The following is an 18,948-nucleotide window of genomic DNA, read 5'->3' as shown; positions in this document are numbered from 1 at the left end:
AGTCCAGGTGACATCCTTCACTTGCCATTAAACCATTCTTCCAGCTGACTGCTTTTTTCACCTTACAAACAGCACCTCCATTACATCTTATAAATAAGTAATCAATTTCATGTGTGTAGTCCTTCATATACATTGTTGTTCCAGACCTGGTGTACTGGGAGAGTTAATTACTATCTTCCACTGTTCAGCTCTTTGCAGTGTTTATCTGGATGGTACAAGGTCACATTCTATTCCTTCCACTGTTTACCAACTAGCATATGAGCTAACGCCATAAATAACTCACGGAATGCATATCCAAACTCCCCCATTAAAATTCTGCTCTGGAGTTCTTCCTCGGCACACAGCTAAAAACAAAATCTTTCTTTTCAAATTCAGCCTCTTTGCCAGATCTGTTCAGCAGCAGTTCGTTCTTTTTTCACTGCATTCTTCCAACAGCACTCCTAGTCCAGTCCAGGAATAATTTTAAATAAAGCCCATGCAGCCTTGGTTGAGCGGGGACGGCATAATAAAACCTTGTTCAATTCTTTGTTGAGCATAAATCAAAAGCCTCCCCCCTCTTTTCCGAAGTAACAAACAGAATAACATAGCAGTGGCTACACACGTCCTTTTCGTTATGCAGAAAAAAGGACCATTTGAAAAGCATAAGACTGCTCAAAGCACCTTGTCCTCCCTTTCCTGGCTGTTGTAAGGATTCTCAAGCTTCGAAGAAAACATTCAGATACCTTCAAAGAGCCAAGCCCAGTCCTTTCGGCAGCAGACTGATTGCAGCCCATTAACATATGTTGGTCCAGAAACACCTCTTGATTAATGCCAATTGTCTGAATTATGGAGGACTCAATCACAAATCATGCCGGAGACAGGGGCTCATCTATGGCAGGAACACACTCCCAGTTGCACCCACTCTGCCTTTCAAGTTGGCAGACACAGGCTTGAGTGGCACAGTGGGATGCAGTGAGCTCCCCAGACCCCACTGGGGAACATTGCCAGTATTTTTGCCTCATAAATCCTGGCGTTCCCCTGCCTGAACCTCCTCACTGCCCACGGAAGGTAGCAAGGAGCTACCACCATTGGTGATGTAGCCGGAAACCTATTGTCGTTATTATTTATATGCTGCCCATCTGGCTGGGTTACCCCAGCCACTCTGGATGGTTTACAACAATTTAAAACACAGTGAGAAATCAAACAGTAAAAACTTCCCTAAATAGGGCTGCCTTCAGATGTCTTTTAAAAGTCAGATGGTTGTTTATTTACTTGACATCTGATGGGAGGGTGCTTTTCAGGGTGGGCTTGACTGCAAGGTGCTCTGCCTGGTTTCCTGTAACTTCCCTCCTCCTCCTCCTCCATAATACAATAAAAATGATGGGTATGGCAAATAAAAATAAATATGAAAGTAGAAAAATAAAACGGGAAAAACACCACTACTAAAAAACACAATGCCACATTCAATTGTAACATATGAGAAGTACTGTCAGATGAAGCTGGATCTCAGCGTCCAGGTTGAATGATGGGGGTGGAGATGCTCCTTCAGGTATGCAGGGCCAAAGCTGTTTAGGTCCTTAAAGACCAGCACCAACACTTTGAATTGTGTTTACTGGGAGCCAATGTAGATCCTTTAAGACCAGTGTTATATGGTCCTGGCTGCCATGTCCAGTCACCAACCTTAGGAATAAATAATCAACTTTTAACAGCTCAGGAGCCCTATCCTCTTTTTTTACTGGACAACCTTAACCTATGCTATCAACCTTAACCCTCTGCTATCAATGCAACATCTTCCCACCAACAGCTGAAAACCTCAAATCCTTCCCTGACTTCTTTTACTCCCTCCATCCTTTAATTAACTGCACTGCTGCTATGATCAACTTCACAATCCAATACTTCATTTCCCCAAATACAGCCAACATGCCAAGATGAAAACACTTACGGGTTTGGTATCTTAATATTAAGCATTGTTTTGAGCATGGGTCGCTAGGTGTCCATGCACCTAATCCCCTCTACTGTAATTAAACCAAAAGAGATGGAAGAGATGATTCAGCAGAAAATGTGCTAACAAAAGGATTTCTGCAAGCGGTTACGCTGGTGGCTAATAATACCTCAAAATGTTCATTAGCGATTGTTCTTAAAACTCAGGTTTTAGCATGGAACATCAGTTCCCTAATCAATAGGCAGTCTTACAGTACAGGAAAGACCAAGGTTTGAGATCAGTATAGAAGGATTGCTCTGAGCTACAGGGAGAGGGATCTGCTAGAGAAGGAGGTAGTGGGAATATTTGTTGGTGGTCTGGTAATATTAGGAACACCCCAGATATATACATCACATTATTCTTGGTCCATGGTTTCTCCATTTCTCAGTCTAAAAACCTTGGGTGCTATTTACCTATCTTCTCCTACCCACAAGCTACCCACATATTCCTAGAATCCATAGGGAAAAGTTTCTCAGTGGCTCCTTCCAATCTTTCACAGACCTAAAGGCTGCAGCATTCTTAAAGGCCTACTATGTCTCAGTCAGATTTTGCAGGCACAGAAATGTTCATCTCTCAAGAGAGGCAGTGAGAACCCAGTACAGAGTTCCCATCTTTCATTTCCCCAGAGGGTAAAGAGCAGGGCCTCAAAAGTGATAGCAGACCTATCACTGTCACGTTGGAATGGACAACGAGGCTCATCTAGTCCAACTCCCTGCAGGAATCCTTTGCCCAACATGGGACTTGAACTCAGTGACCTTAAGGTTAAGAGTTCCATGCTCTATCAACTGAGCTACATATGTAGCCACAGTCAAGGCAGCGAGGAAAGAGAGTTAAATGTCAGCTCAATAGCAATGGTCTTATTAGTAGTAGTGGGGACAGTACAGATCAATGATGTCATAATCATCATTTAGCAAACTGTGGGGAAAGGGGCAGTTTGGGGTAAGCTCTGGGGGATGAGGTTTGGCAGCAAAGTAGGGATGGTGTATACCGTATTTTTCACTCTATAAGACGCACCTAGTTTTTAAAGGGGGAATGCAAGAAAAAAATATTCTTTAAAGGGAGCGCTGAGCAGAGCCTGTATGCATGCCAGGCTCTGCTCAGCGCTCCCTTTCACGAGCCGCATGGAATGTGTGTGCGACGCTTGCAGGCTTCTCCCTCCTCGGGGAAAAGCCCCCAAGAGCCGCACACATGCTCCGTGTGGCTCTTGCTGGCTTTTGCGGGAGGTGGGGGAAGGGACAGAGTGTGGCTAAGCCAGAAGCTAGAACAGCAAGAGGGAGCGCAGCGATCCCTCTTGCTGTCCTGGCTTCTGGGATAGCTGCGCAGCCTACATTCGCTCCATACGACGCACACACATTTTCCCTTACTTTTTAGGAGGGGAAACGTGCGTCTTATAGAGCAAAAAATACAGTAGGTGGGGATGGGGGTGTTGAAGGAGCTGTGGAGGAGTGGGAGCTTGGTAGCAGGTGTGGTTACTGAGCAACTCAAGCAGGGGCAGCAGCCCCTAATAACCTCATATAAACCAATCATAAGTGAATGCTCAGCAAGCAGTTAACACATTATAACCTCTCTGGCAACTTGTGGGGGGGAGATCGGCATGAATACACCATAAACAGGTCTTCTAGACTAAGTGCGTAACTTTGCAACTGTAGGCTTTAATCATGTTTCATCGTTTGCTTTGTACTTACTAGACTATATTGCCTTTATGTACTTTTTGGTTTTATTTTGCTGTGTTTCATCCAGCCGACTACACTCCAACAACCTTTACTGTGATTGCCATCTAGCTTGGCTCTCTGATTGGCTTCGCCAGCGACCTCGGGTTGGACTATACACACAGTGCATGGGCCCTTCACATTTAAGGGGTCACAATGTAGCTGAGGTTCAAAAACGGGAATTCGTCTGCAGCGGTAAGACTCTCAATATTATTACAGCACTACCTTGATGTGTAATGCATGACAAAACAGCCTGAAAGAAGGCATGGATAACACAAGCTTCACTAACTGTGCACAAAACATAGTGCGTTCAATCTACTTAAAGTCAGGCTGCATATGTCTCGATCCCTTCCCTTGGCTATATAGATGCAAGCAGCTCAGCTCAAAGTTGGGAGGCATGCATGTACCAACTGTATCCTCATCTAGTCAGCCCCATATGCCTGAAGCAGATTTCACACTCTCCAGAACTATGAGCACCTTGTACTGGAAAAGAGGGAGGGCTAGCTGGGGATACTGGAGGTAGGGGGACGCAGGTGGCACTGTGGTCTAAACCACTGAGCCTCTTGGACTTGCTGATTGGAAGGTCGCGGTTCGAATCCACACAACAGGCTGAGCTCCTGTTGCTCTGTCCCAGCTTCTGCCAACCTAGCAGTTCAAAATAACGCCAGTGCAAGTAGATAAATAGGTACCACTGTGGAAGGAAGGTAAACAGTGTTTCCGTGCGCTCTGGTTTCTGTCATGGTGTTCCATTGCACCAGAAGCGGTTTAGCCATGCTGGCCACATGACCTGGAAAGCTGTCTGTGGACAAACGCCAGCTCCCTTGGCCTGAAAGCAAGATGAGCGCCATCACCCCATAGTCAGCTTTGACTAGACTTAACTGTCCAGGGGTCCCTTACCTTTTTTCCCCTTTACTGGAGGTAAAAGGTAAAGGGACCCCTGACAGTTAAGTCCAGTCATGAATGACTCTGGGGTTGCGGCGCTTACCTCACTTTACAGACCGAGGGAGACGTCATTTGTCCGCTCCACAGACAGCTTTTCTGGGTCATGGGCCAGCATGACTAAGCCGCTTCTGGCACAACGGAACACCTACAGCAGAGCAGCACACGGAATCACCGTTTACCTTCCCACTGGAGCAGTACCTATTAATCTACTTGCACTTTTGGGCGTGCTTTCAAACTTCTGGGTTGGCAGGAGCTGGGACCAAGCAACGGGAGCTCACCCTGTCACGGGGATTTGAACTGCTGACTTTTTGATTAGCAAGCCGAAGGCTCAGTGGTTTAGACCACAGTGCCACCCGCATCCCTCAAGGTATTGGAGTTAGAAAAAGGTTAAATATTTCCCCTATCAAGCAGCTGCAGCCTGCATGTGCATAGGTGTGGGATGGTTTGAAGCCAGCTTCTTCCGAGCCCTATGGGAGTCAGTCACACAAGAACTGCACCTTTGCTATGATTAGATTCAACCTAGAGTGTCTCAGGTTACACATCTAGTATCATAGTTATGAGGGTGGGTGAAAGGTTTGGGCCCAGGTTATTAAATCCAGAGAGTTTTTTTAACATAAAATAAGTATCGTATTCGAAGTGTACTCGTTTATGCTCTTGCCATTTTTACAGCCTTAAAACCTCTTATGAATTGAAAACCCAAAGGTTTGGAAAACGGAATTCGTTCTGTACATTTTACCATGTCTGTGGCTTTTTCGATTGCTTGTAATGACATATTAAAATAACTAATGCTATACCACTAACATTTGTCTCTATTTTTCCTCTGTTCATACCCCCTAGATGAGGAAGAAGGCAAGTTCATTTAAATAAAACCAATATTTTAATGGCAGATTAAATCATTAGTCAGCATTGCTTCATCACGTTTCCTCTAAATGTGTATACAACAGTTGTACCTGCCCATTTTCTCTTTCACTCACCAAAAGGCTGGCTGAAAAGAGGGGTTTTCAGCAGTGAAGAAATTTTCTCAAGTAGTATTTAAAAAATGAGATAATTCAGTATTCTTGAAAGTTGCAACAGGTGGTTGTCTTCGTTCTGCAAAGCAGGAGTGTCTCACCTGTGTATTGGTCCCCAAGAGATTTCCACCCATTTTTAAAAAATGTATTTAAAACTACTGTTCATGTGGGTTTCCCACTGTGATACAATTGTGCTAAAAGCTTTACTGTGCCCTCTATTTTTTTATTTTATTCTACTAACTGCTGCCACCATTTGCTGTGATACTGTATGTCTTTACATTTTTTTTTTAAAAAAATACTTCATTTATTGCTGACTCAGTCCACTGCTGTGATTCTGTGATGTCAAAAGCTTTTTTGCCCAATAACTCCAAATGCAGAAAACAAAAAACCCCAAGAGGGTCAGTGCACACCAAAGCTCACAGAAGTCACCCCTTGGGTGCTCCATAAATGCTTTAAATTAAGGGAGCAATTTATTAACTTATTTTTGCTTGTTTGCACCACTGAAGAATGAACTGACTGCCAAATATATACATGTGTGTTAATCAATGTTGGTAAGTTAAAGACTGCACATTGGCAATTATAAATTATTTGGTTAGCATATAAGGCTGAAGAAGGTTCCCTATGAAAGACGCTGATATGGTGGAATCTCTGGGCTTACCCACATTTCCTCTCGTCCTGCTGCTTTTCCTTCCTGGGAAAACTGTTCTTTAGTGCTCAGTCGGAGCAAATGGCAATTGGGTTTTCTGTGGTTTGTGATTTGGAGCTGAAGAGCAGGTTTCCCCTGGTAAAGGAGCAGGGCAAGTGGAAAGCTGCTTGGACCCATCCTTTCTAGTATAGAAGCTCAGTCCTAGCAGCTGAGGTCCATTTGGCCCCTCAAATAAAATATTTGATGATTCGTCCGTCCCACCCAAGTTGATGGGCATTGCCATTCAAATGGTGCATGTGCTTGTGATTGATTGTGCAGGGAGGGGCTTACCTGGAACCCCCCAATATTTCCTTCAAGTTGGCACCTCTGCTTTCTAGGCACTGGGCAATGGAAATGTGGGTGCTTTAATCCGGCTTCCACCAAACAATATGTGAAAGTTTTCCAAGCATATTTCATTTTAAGGCCGAATTGGAATCTGTATTCTGGAGCAGATTGGGGGAGGGTTAGAAAAAGCATTGCTTTTCGCTGTCTTGTGTAGTGAGGGTAAATCAGGTGTTTCATTAATAGCATTCTTGCAGTTTTAGAAGTAGCAATCTGTTACTGTTTCCAGGTCATCAGTCTTTTATGGCTCCCTCCTGCAGCGTCTTGCACTGTCCTTCTGCATGTACCTGTAGTAACAACATTGTGGACTGCCGTGGGAAGGGCCTTTCGGAGATCCCAACTAATCTGCCAGAAACCATCACAGAAATGTACGTAATGGGATTTCCCCAACTTTTACTAATTTAATTTGTTTCTTGTTTTGTTTTTTAATTGTTTGCGTGTCGAGGTCCCCAGGTCCACCCCAATAACTCACACATCACACAGAATTTTTGTTTAAGGTTTTTGGCATAATTTTGGCCACAACTTTATTAAAATACAAATTTGTGAGTGGTTGCTTAGGCATTGGTTGTGACTATCTGCCCCCACCATGGGGGACAGACTGACATTCCGCACGATGCGAAAGTCAGAATGGGGGAATACACTTGGGGGTTACGCGGAGCAGGGAACCTGCCCTCATCCCAAATGCAACCAGGAGCTCATTGCTATGGCCTGAGCCCCCTTGGCAGAGTGGACAAGCAATAGTTAGCCCCCAATTCCTTTAATGGAATCCATTGCAGCAGCAGCATTAGAGGGGCAGGCACAGCCAATCCATGCCCCTCAACCAACCAAACCATAAACCAATGCCTAACTGCAACCTTACAAGTTGTGACGATTTGCTACACAGTAGACAAAATCCAAATGGCCCCAGCCAATCAGCCAGATGGACAAAATTCCTACCAGGCCCCCGCTCCAAAGCAGACGACCCCATGACAGGCATAGCAAGGTCAAAGCGAACAACCTTATTCTAGGGGGGGAGGGACGGGCAATCCGCTGCACAGGCGAAAAGAGGAAGCCCTAGCCTCATGCAAGGAGTTTTAGCATTTCTGGCTGTCAATCAATAAATGGCAACATTAATTTCTTCCCAACAACAAGGGAAGCCCCAATTGCATCAGTGGCCAGTGATCAGTTAGCCCGCCCCCAACTTTGGAGTGTCCTGGCGGCCCCCACCGCAACACGTGCTCTCCATGAAGGAGAACACGCTTTAGCACAAGCTCAAACTGTGCTAAAATGGGGCATACAGAAATATAACTTCATAATAGCATCATTTCCTGAATGGATATTTCACATAATCTTGTATTTGCTTTTGTGGGATAAATATAGCAGCACAGACTACATTTCCCCCCGAAATGGATTCAAATGGATATGTTTGTGTAAATGTTTTTGAGACATCATGAGAAGGGCTATAATTTTTCAATAAGTATATGTGAAATATTTAGAAGTTTTCTCCCATCGATGACGTCAGCCACCTTGGGTGCTCAATAAGTTCAGAATTATGTGCTGAAAATGAATGCTTGGATACCTTTGTCCTGATGGCCACAGCCATAAAACAGTTGACTATGTACTCTATCCCATTAAGATGTCTAAGATCAGCTTAGAGGGTTTTTAACCAGTGCTATGTGTTTAACAATCGCACATGATACAAAAGTGTTACCATCATGGTGTGGCCTTTCCCAGCGACTCACCAAGTCCAAACATGAGCACTGGGATTCAGCATTGTGTTGGAAGTTTTAGCAGTGACAACACCAGAAACCTAGCCCTCACGGTTTCTGCATCTAGGACAGGCTTCCTCAAATTGAGACTACAATTCCCACCATCCCTGACCACTGGTCCTGCTAGCTAGGGATCCTGGGAATTGTAGGCCAAAAACATCTGGAGGGCCGAGTTTGAGGAAGCCTGATCTAGGAGGTGTTAAAACTCGGAGTGCAGAGAAAACTTGCACATCTCCAAAGCAGATTTGGGGGTTTTGACTAGATGAAGGTGAACAAAGTCAGACAGGGCAGGGTATAAGACAATGATTGCTTTGTCCATCCAGGTGATGTTACGAAACCTCTTCGATAAGGGGCTTCGCTCCCCATAAAGGGTCAGTTTTGCAATTTGGAGGGTGCTTTTGGATCCAACATTGTCACAGTCTGTTGTGTTGCTCGAAGTGCCTTTTTCATCTCTGGCTGATACTCCAGCTACAACTGTATCTGGAGAAGACAAGCTTAGCCACAATTTACTCATGCTTTGGTAACTTCCCATGTAGACTGTTTCAATGTGTCGTATTGTTGACTGGCTTTAAAAATGGTCTGGAGACTGCAGTTGGTTCAAAATAGGGTCACAGCACTATTAAATGAGCATTTTGGTCACATTGTGCGTTATCAACCGCACTGCACCCTAATCTGATTTTGGACCCAATTTAAAGTTGTGTGTTTTCAAGCTTTAAATCCCTTGGGACCCGGTTACCTTATGCCATCCCCAACAAATTCCTATCCAGATCTTCCTTGGGGACCTTTCTTCTAAGCCTAACCACCAAGTAGATGGGGGGTTTCCGGAGTGAGGGCCACTTTGGATGAGGCATGGAACAACCTCCCCAGAGAGGTTGAGGCCTTCTCTTATGGTCTTCCTGGTGCCAGGTGATGGCTTTTTCCCCTCACCCATAATTTTTCATTGTGCTTTGAACTAATCTTGGGCAGTTGTGGCTTTGTGTGGTTTTAATCTGAGCTGTGAACTACTTACGCTTTTTCTTATTTCTTATTGTTTATTTTAATTACTATATATATTGTATTTTGAATGTTGTCTTTTTTGTCAGCCGCCCAAGAGATGGGTAGTGGTGCTGACGAAGTGTAGGCAAGACTTAAACTTTGGAATTGCCTGCTTATTGACACCAGGCAAGCGACTTCGACAAACACTTTTCAGTGCCTGTTTAAAATGTATTTGCTTAGGCAAGCCTATCCAGACACATATATGTTGAGATGTTTTAATTTATTTTACTGTTAATCTTTATTACCTTTAAATGTTTTGATAGTTTTTAACTGTTTTTAATTTTAATACTTCTTGTAAACTACTTAGAGGTTTTACTATGGTCAGTGGCAACAGAATATGGCCTTCAGTTCTGCCTAAGGTGTTCCCTTACTAGATTTTCCTTCCCCAACTCTTTTCCTCATTGATTTTCAATTGGTTTCTCAGTTAAGTTCAGTTGGTTCAGGCTGTAGCCTGCCCTTTCTTTATGGTTTCTGACACGTGTTATCCAAAAGCAAGAGTCCTGAAAGACGTTATAGAAATCCACTGCCTATGCGGCAGAAAATGAGCTGCACCTTCCACATTAGAGCGAAACTTTCTTCTGAATACAGATGATTTATTGTTGTGTTACTCCATGATGACAGTGTTCATCGCTTTTGCTGATAAAATGCAACTGGAGGCATTTTTGTCATTAACAACCAGTCCCTTGAGGTACTGCTTGATAGAACAATTTGTGTAGATATTAAATACTAGTCAAGCTGTAGGACAATGTTTAAAGATTCACTAGCATAGATATTGAGTAGACTGTCAGACAGGCTTGTTTAACAGTCAAGGGGCAAGTATATAGAACAGCAGTTACAAACAGCACTTTGAGGATGTAAGTAGAAAATTCATGATATTATTTTATAAGTAACATCATAAGCAATATTTAGTTGATGCAAATGCTTTGGAGTAGATTTGTATAATAGCCTGAAGGCTTCGGAAAACATACGAAGAACATGAGATCTCTTCCTTTGTCAAAAGACAGTCATTAGGCATAGTAAGAAATTTTGTCAGTATCTGTCATAACGTTTTAGATTCAGGAGCTACAGTGATTTCCTTTGCTAAGATCTATTTCGTTTGCTGACATCTGTTTTTTGCCATTTACGCTAACAGCAGATGGGAAATAAGCTAAGATGTGAGGCATTTTTATTGCCATATATAATCACCACCTGTGATTATATTGCTTATATTTGTTTTCTGTGTTAAGGAAGTTTGATTTCTTCTTGTGAATATAAAAAGCAAAGCTACTTCAGTGCAATGCAATTGAGTGTCTGCAATTCCAGTAGCATAGTAGAAACCAAGAATATACTAGTGTCATCCCTCAGTTGGAGTCTGCATCAGAGAATGACCAGGAGCCCCAGCCTTAAGCCAAGCCCAGAGTCAGGGTCCATAGGGAGTGAGGAGCCAAGATCCTGCAACAAGGCCCTGCAGCTGGGCGTTCGCATCCAGGATGTGGCTGCTGACATGGAGGCAAACAGGTCCCAAGCCTGAGGTCATCTGGTGAAGAGCCTGAGTACATGCAATAACTTCTTGGGAATAAAGGTCTCTCTGGAACAGGGGTCAGCAACTTGTGGCCCATGGGCAGGATGCAGCCCACGAAGACCGTTTTACCGGCCCATGAGCCCCCCCTGAACTGAGCCGCCCGCTCAGTAAGTCCCCGCGCACTGCGCTAAACCAAGGACTTGCCAAGAGGCACCGGAAATCACGTCTGTGCATGCGCAGATATCAGAAATCGCGTCTGCACATGTCCAGTTTTGGCATCTGTGTCGCGAATTCTTCACGGCACTTTAGCAGAAATGCTCAGAGTTCCAGGTTCTTCAATGCAGTATATTTATTGTGAGCTATATATACAAATATCTACAGGCAGAAATATCGACACGAGCAGTTCATACAGTCAAACAGAGTACCTGGCTGTACCTTAAGGCAAATAGGAAGACCTCTAACTCACTCTCTCTCTGACCATACTCTTCTACACCACCACCTTTACTGCTGGACAGGTTTGCCTTTTAAACCGATGACAGCCAATCAACTGTCAGCACATTACTGACCCAGCACCTCCATAGAAAGCATTGCAGGCTGATTGCATCAGCCTGTTGCATCAGCTAGCAACCTCAAGCCTGCAGACTTATTATCTCACACAGCATTCTGTGATCCCAACAGTCTGGGCATGCGCAGAAGCAATTTCCGGTGCCATGGACATGCTCAGAAGCGATTTCCAGCATCACACTGCGCCATTCCGGCCCACGGACGATCTCTCTGGGAGTGATCTGGCCCATGGCCAGTAAACCTTGCCAACCCCTGCTTGGAAAGAAAGCCCCTCCTCTCTAAGAAGATAGCTGAGCTTGGGGTGTGATTACAGCAGTTCCAGTTCAAAAACCCCAGTGTCAGGCTAGAAAAGTACTAGAACAACATATACCTACCAGCACTGTTGTCTCTTTGCTCTCTGAGTTCCTGCCTACCCCAAAGCTGACCACAGACTTCCCTGGACCTGCCTCTTTCTTTTGTCCTCTTTTGCCACATGACTGATGGACCCCAACCTTGGACTGCTCTGACTTTGCCTTTCAGCTGACCCCTTTGTTGTGGACTTTGCTCGCTTGAACCCATGTCCTGCAACCAGCTTTGGAAACCTCTCTGGTTTTTGCCCATGTTGTTGTTGTTGTTATTTATTAAATTTGTATACCCACAGATCTCAGGACAGTTCACAGCATAAAACTACACTATAAAAACACCAAATACGTGATGAAGACAAGAACAAAAAAACCCAAATCAATAGCCCACTCCCGTTTACTTAGGAGCTCAGTGAGTGCAGGACAACTAGTAAAAATAAGATCCAGAAATACTGGCAAACACTATGACAACATCCATGACAACTATTGGGTGTAACATTCACATACTTAGTATCTGCATTGTATGGGGAGTAGGGAACATCCTCTTCTGGGTGGGCTATCTGGGTCCTTCCAAGGTCAGCAGTGGCAACATTCAATTCTTAAGCGTAGGTCACAGATATGTAATGTATTGTAACCATACCATGTAGGAGGTTGTACTGGATTTGTTTCTCCAGCTGTCTTATGGCAGGCTCCTTGTCTTGGCTCTGATGCTGGAAAGACAAGGAAGGTGGGGGTAGAGTCAGCAATACCAATAACAGGAGTGGAAACAAAATAAAATAAATAAAATAATTCCTTCCAGTAGCACCTTAAGGACCAGCTAAGTTTGTTATTGGTATGAGCTTTCGTGTGCATGCACACTTCTTCAGATACACTGAAACAGAAGTCACCAGACCCTTATATATAGTGAAAGGGTGGGGCAGGGTATTGTTCAGAAGGGTGGTGGGAATGGGTGATTGGCTGATAGGTGTGGTAAACCTGTTGACGACTGTTAAGGACTGCAGTTGGTCTTACAGGAAAAAGCAAAGGGGTGAGATGGCTGAAAATAGCTTTATCATGTATAATGGGATAAGAATCCAGTGTCTCTATTCAGACCAGGTCTCTCCATGGTTTTAAGTTTGGTGATAAGTTGCAATTCAGCAACTTCTCTTTCCAGTCTATTTCTGAAATTCTTTTGTAATAAGGCAGCTACTTTGAGATCTTATATAGAATGTCCTGGGAGATTGAAGCGTTCTCCTAGTTTCCCAAGAATGGTAGCTGTGATCTCCATTGCCTTCACCTGTGCATGTTGGGAAATTACCTTCATTTGAGGGTTCATGGGCTATTGCTCCTCCCTCCAGAATATACAATGTTACTGTGCAAGAGAGAGAGAGAGAGAGAGAGAGAGAGAGAGAGAGAGAGAGAGAGAGAGAGAGAGAGAGAGAGAGATTGCATGTGTCTGTTGAGTAGAATATTTGCCCAACACAGTTTTTCCTGTGGAAGTGGATGGGATGTGCAGGAGTCATGTTTGCAGAATGGGTCCCCCCTTCCTTGCTTGAGTGGGGTGTCTTGTATTCCCAGGTGTAGAAGTGTAGAGGTTGAGGTTCCTGTTGTATTTGAAACCTGAGTATGCCATTACCCAGGGATTTGCTAAGAAAAACCTGACTTTTCTCACAGAGTTCCTTGCCCATGAATCCAGCATTTTTGGTTTTCAGTAGTTTTGGGGGGGTGGGGGAGAGTTAGATGCCAAGGAGAGGAAGTCCAGCGTTCCTTGTTTCTTCAGTGCATAACAATGCAGTAAAGTGATGTGGATACCTGTAAGTAGATAGTCTCCACATTTGCTTTGAAGCACATGATCAAACATAGTTTTTTTGGGTTTTGTACCCTGCATTGACATATGTGCAGCTATATTATTTTATCGAGAAAGGAAAGTTCTCAAGGGTGAGGGAAAAAATACTTGAAAATTCTATTATGCATAATACCTTCCGTCCAGTAATTTTTCTGAATCACTTTCTTGGGTTACGTTTGACTCTGGTACCAGATTAGTACAGTCAAAGCATATTGCTTTGGGATTAAGAAGTTGAGGGATTGCTTCTGCTCTCCAGTCTGAGAGGGCTGGTCTCCCACTCCCTGGGTTTCTGTGTCCAGAACAGCCAACATGCTGCCCTCCATGGTCCGTTACAACTCCCATCACCTCTGACCATTGGCCATGTTGATGCAGGTGAAGAGAGTTATAGTCCCACAACAGCCTGAAGGCATCAATTTAGGGAAGCGCTATTTAACTCTTTGGGATTCCCTGCCTAGGAAAGACCATCTTACAAAATCCTTGTCTTTTTGCCAGTTAAAGCTTGTCTGTTAAACGTTTTCCATTCGGTTATCTAGCTGGTTTATTGTTTGTATTGCTGTTTCTGGTTATTTTAAGTTACATTTCTCTTACATTTGGATTACTCGGTTTTACTTTTGCGCTGGTTTTCATTTGATTTGATTTTGTAACACTTGGGCCTTTTAAACAGAACAGGATTTCACATATACGCTGTAATAATAATAATAATGATGGCCCCATATAAGCGTAGACAGTTGTTAAGATATTTTTAATTTAAAACATTTTTTACGTGGCGTTACACAGCTCAAGGCAGCTTACATAAAATTAAAAACAAACATTTCATGAGAGTATAAGAAGAATCTCTGCTGGATCAGATCTAGTCTGGCATGCTGTTCCCTCCATGGATTTCCAAATGCCTATGCGAAGCCCCAAAGTGGGAGATGAACGCAATAGCATTTTCCTGCTGATGATCCCTAGCAATTGGTATTCAGAGACATACTATTCAATGTTGTTATTTATTTATTTATTTATTACCCAACCTCCAGCATAAGGTCCCAGGACGGGTTGCAACGTTAGAACACAACACTAACTGTTAAGTTGTGGGTGAACATATCAGACGACACAGTGATTCTTCAAAACAGCTCTTGTTTATTCACAGGCCAGGGCAGAACTGAACTGAAGGGTTTAGTCAGCCTGCTTATATAGAGCTCCAGTACAACGTTACTGTAACAACTTTCTAAAACTATCCAATCGCTGAACGTCACTTTCAATCCCTTATTTGCATAACTATCTACAGTATCCCCTTGCTAGCCCAGGGTGAGAACTTCAGTACATAACACTAACATCAATCTAAAACAGCTAGCAATCACTAAAATATTCATCTCAAGTGTCAAAAGCCAGGGTAAGGTGGTGGATATTCAGCATTCTCTGGAATATAGCCATCATGGCTTATATAACCTTACCTAGGGCCGGCTCAACCATGAGGCAAGGTGATACAAATGTCTTGGATGGAGGAATCCATAGGAGCTGCAGATCTGGCCTCCAAGGAATGCATCACCTGCTGTTGCTGTTGTTGCTGCCAGTGTGGTATAGTCTTTGGAGGCTGAATCCACCAGCCTCTTGGCGTGTACAAGCTGCTGCTGGTCTCCAACCACACTTGTTCCCAATATAGATCTTTACTACCCCCTTGTTTCTGATGTAGATCTTCACTCACCCCTTTCATACTGCATCACGGTGTGGTACACTGGTTTGACATCAACGGATAGGAAGTGCCTACAGAGGGTGGTAAATACAGCACAAGATATTATGGACTATCCCTTGAATCCGCTGGATGACATCATGGACGAATGTTGCCTCAGGAGAGTGAGGAAAATTCTCAGGGATGATTCACACCCTGGCTGGCACTTTCTTGATCTCCTGCCCTTAGGCAGAAGATATAGAAGCATGATTAGTTGCACCAACAGGGTGAAGAACAGCTTTTATCCGTGGGCTGTTAGACTGCTGAATGAAAAGATAACAACAGGGAAACTGACTTTTGGGTTTGGTGGGTGTGCGTCAGTAAACGAGGTGAATTAAGACTAAGAGAGCTGAGTGGGGGGTGCTTGTATAATCTCACTGTATACAAGTTGTACAAGTGACAATAAAGTATTTCAATTTCAATTCTTCCCTGGCAGGAACCACTTTGTGGTTTGCCTCAGTTGCCAAAATGTCTTGCACCAGCCCTGGATTTACTCCCACCCACAATTAATCTGCATAATCCTCACTACATTTTGTAGCTAATTCCGTAGTTTAACTTTGCACAGAGTCAAATCCTTCCTATTTGAATATTTTGAATCTCCCAACCTACATCTTCATTGGATATCCTATGGTTCTAGAATTTTGAGAGGGAGAAAAACATCTCTCTAACCCCATTCACTACACAATGTTTTCTGAATCTGTCATGTTCATATACAAGCAAAATTTTCAAACTTAGAAAGCCCAAAATTTTGTAACTTTTCACCATAAAGGAAAACCCAACCATCATTTGAGTTTCCTTTTCTGAACTTTGAACTTCAGTCACATCATAGATTTGCATAAGGGCTTTAAGATACTGACACTTATCAATCCCTTTTCTAAAGATTCCTAATATGGAAGTTGCTTTTTTCACATCTGCCACCACACACTGGGTCAACATTTTCATTGAGCTGTACACTGTGACTCCAAGATCTCTGGTCAGCCATCATCAGTTCAGACCATATGTATATATGAAGTTAAAGAACATTTTGCTACTTTGCACTTGCTTGCACTAAATTTCATTTTCCGTTTGATTGACCATTGCCCCAGTTTGGAGAGATCCTTTTGGAACTCCTTGAAATCTCCTTTTTGTTCTTTTCAATAATTTGGTGTCATCAGCAAATTTGGTGACCTCATTGCTCACCTTTAACTCCCACCTTTCCTGAGAAAGTTCAAGCTCAGTGATCTACATCTTCCTCAGTGAGGAAAGGTGATGAATTAATTCAGTTCATCTGCAATCTCCTTTCCCATATTTAGCTCACTTTTGACTCCCATGTCACCCAAAGGTCCAACTGTCTTCCTAGCTAGTTTACTGCTTCTAATGTATCTAAACCTTTTTCTATTATTATCTTAATATTTTTTGGAATAAACTCTTCAGTTGTTAGAAGAATCCAGTCTCTTTCAAGAAAGAAATTCTCTTTCAAGAAGGTATTCTCCATTAACTAAAGCCAACTTTGCCAAAGAATTATGCACCCTCATCTCTGGTGATGGACATTTTTGGCCATGTAGCTAGAAGTTACCTTATGAACTGTCCATCAGTCAGTTATGTTGTTCAATAGATTGATTCCATCTAAACAAGCACATTTGCCATGTTCTTAAAGGCAAACTGTTCCAAGCACATCTCCAATTTTGCAGTTAGACCATTCTGCATCTCATCTAGGAATCAATGATATTTCACATCCGGGAAAGAATTCTAACTTAATTAAATTTTAAAAGGTAAAGGTAAAGGTACCCCTGCCCATACGGGCCAGTCGTGTCCGACTCTAGGGTTGTGCGCCCATCTCACTTAAGAGGCCGGGGGCCAGCGCTGTCTGGAGACACTTCCGGGTCACGTGGCCAGCGTGACGAGGCTGCTCTGGCAAGCCAGCACCAGCGCAGCACACGGAAAAGCCATTTACCTTCCCACTATAAAGCGGTACCTATTTATCTACTTGCACTTAGGGGTGCTTTCGAACTGCTAGGTGGGCAGGAGCTGGGACCGAACGACGGGAGCTCACCCCGCCGCGGGGATTCGAACCGCCGACCATGCGATCGACAAGCCCTAGGCACTGTGGTTTTACCCACAGCGCCACCCACGTCCCTAATTAAATTTAAAAGGGTTTAAATTAGGAGTGTTGGGTATGGGATGAGAAACTATTGTAGGCATCTTAACTTAGCGAGACCGAGCAAAGAGCAGCCATGAAGGAGAGTGCTGCCACCTAGATGCCTTTGTATCTGCCCCACAGTGTGTACTTACACTGCGATGGAGATAGTTGTTGTGTTCAGGTGTCATGCTAACCATAGCTTAGCACCATCTCACTGAACCGGAGCGAGGCTCATGTGTACCCCCACCTTGTCCCGCACGGCCAGGAGGAAAGGTTTGGAAGCTATTGCTTAATCACAGTTTGTCATTTCATCTGAAGAGTTTGGATTTGATATCCCGCCTTTCACTTCCTTTAATGAATCTCAAAGTGGCTAACATTCTCCTTTCCCTTCCTCCCCCACAACAAACACTCTGTGAGGTGAGTGGGGCTGAGAGACTTCAGAGAAGTGTGACTAGCCCAAGGTCACCCAGCAGCTGCATGTGGAGGAGCGGAGACGCGAACCCGGTTCCCCAGATTACGAGACTAATCTTAACCACTACACCACACTGGCTCTGAACCAGAGAACTGTGATCAACATTATCTATTGCGTGTTTGCAATTGTTCCAAGATGGCTTGTTTCAACCAAATCAATTTCAATGTTAAGCACAGTTTGTTAGCCTAGGCAAAATGTGATTAAGCAATAGCTTCTGGTGGTTCCCTCCTCTCAGCCATGTGAGAGGGGCAACAGCCGAGACTTGATGTGGCTCCTTTTGGCTTGCTCCCATTGCTTTGTTCATGACACCTGAACATTGGCACTGTCAGCTGGATGGAAAGATTCCCCACTTACGCAGGAGTTACATTCCAGGCCCCTGTGTGCATAAGTGAAATCGCATAAATTGGGGGAGCACCCTTTAAACACCCTCTCTGCTGCTATCTCTTCAATCCATACAAAAAAATATCCACAACCAGCATTGACGCTCTGGGTCTAGCAGGAAGCTGTAGAATGCTCTGGAAAGCGGCTGCTGCGCTACCCTACACATCAGCTATTAGGCAGGGAGACAGAGCAGCATAAACAAAGCCCCACTGCCCCTCCAGTCTTTTCAGGAGTTCCTCTACCCTTAGGAGCAATTTTAAGGGCATTTCTCATCTCTGATTTTGTAGAAAGAAATTGCAATCCTATTATTTGGGAGGAAAAGTTTCAGTTTTGTTTCAAATTTCATTATTCATAAATATAGGTTTAATGCATATAAGGAATTTAAGAAATGTTAGTTGGAAAATGACTTTTTAAAGAGTGTTTGACTTGCTTCTTGCTTGAACCTTTTACTCCAGTCTTCTATGAAAAACCGAATCCCCCTGGTAAGCAACCTTCTACTGGATATAACATAAAATATTTCAGATATGCAGCACATGTAAAATTAGATTAGTGCTTAATTTAAATTGTCACTACCCTGCATGTCAAAGTGACAGAAGGTGGGTT

At 43.6% G+C, this 18,948-nt stretch overlaps 1 protein-coding gene across 6 annotated transcripts in view; it reads left to right on the top strand.

Moving 5' to 3' along the window:
- SLIT2 (slit guidance ligand 2) overlaps positions 1-18,948 on the top strand; it is a 244,603-nt gene that overhangs the window by 157,512 nt on the left and 68,143 nt on the right. For all 6 annotated transcript variants that reach the window (XM_081924339.1, XM_081924337.1, XM_081924338.1 and 3 more), the window contains exons 8-9: positions 3,701-3,864; positions 6,878-7,016. In XM_081924339.1, the coding sequence (XP_081780465.1) occupies positions 3,701-3,864; positions 6,878-7,016 (303 nt within the window). The remainder of the gene's footprint in view (positions 1-3,700; positions 3,865-6,877; positions 7,017-18,948) is intronic.

This window comes from Podarcis melisellensis (assembly GCF_964234715.1).
Source record: "Podarcis melisellensis genome assembly, chromosome: 9".
Taxonomy (NCBI): Eukaryota; Metazoa; Chordata; class Lepidosauria; order Squamata; family Lacertidae; genus Podarcis; species Podarcis melisellensis.
Note: the sequence above shows the minus strand (reverse complement) of the source record. Positions and strands in the feature narration are given on the sequence as shown.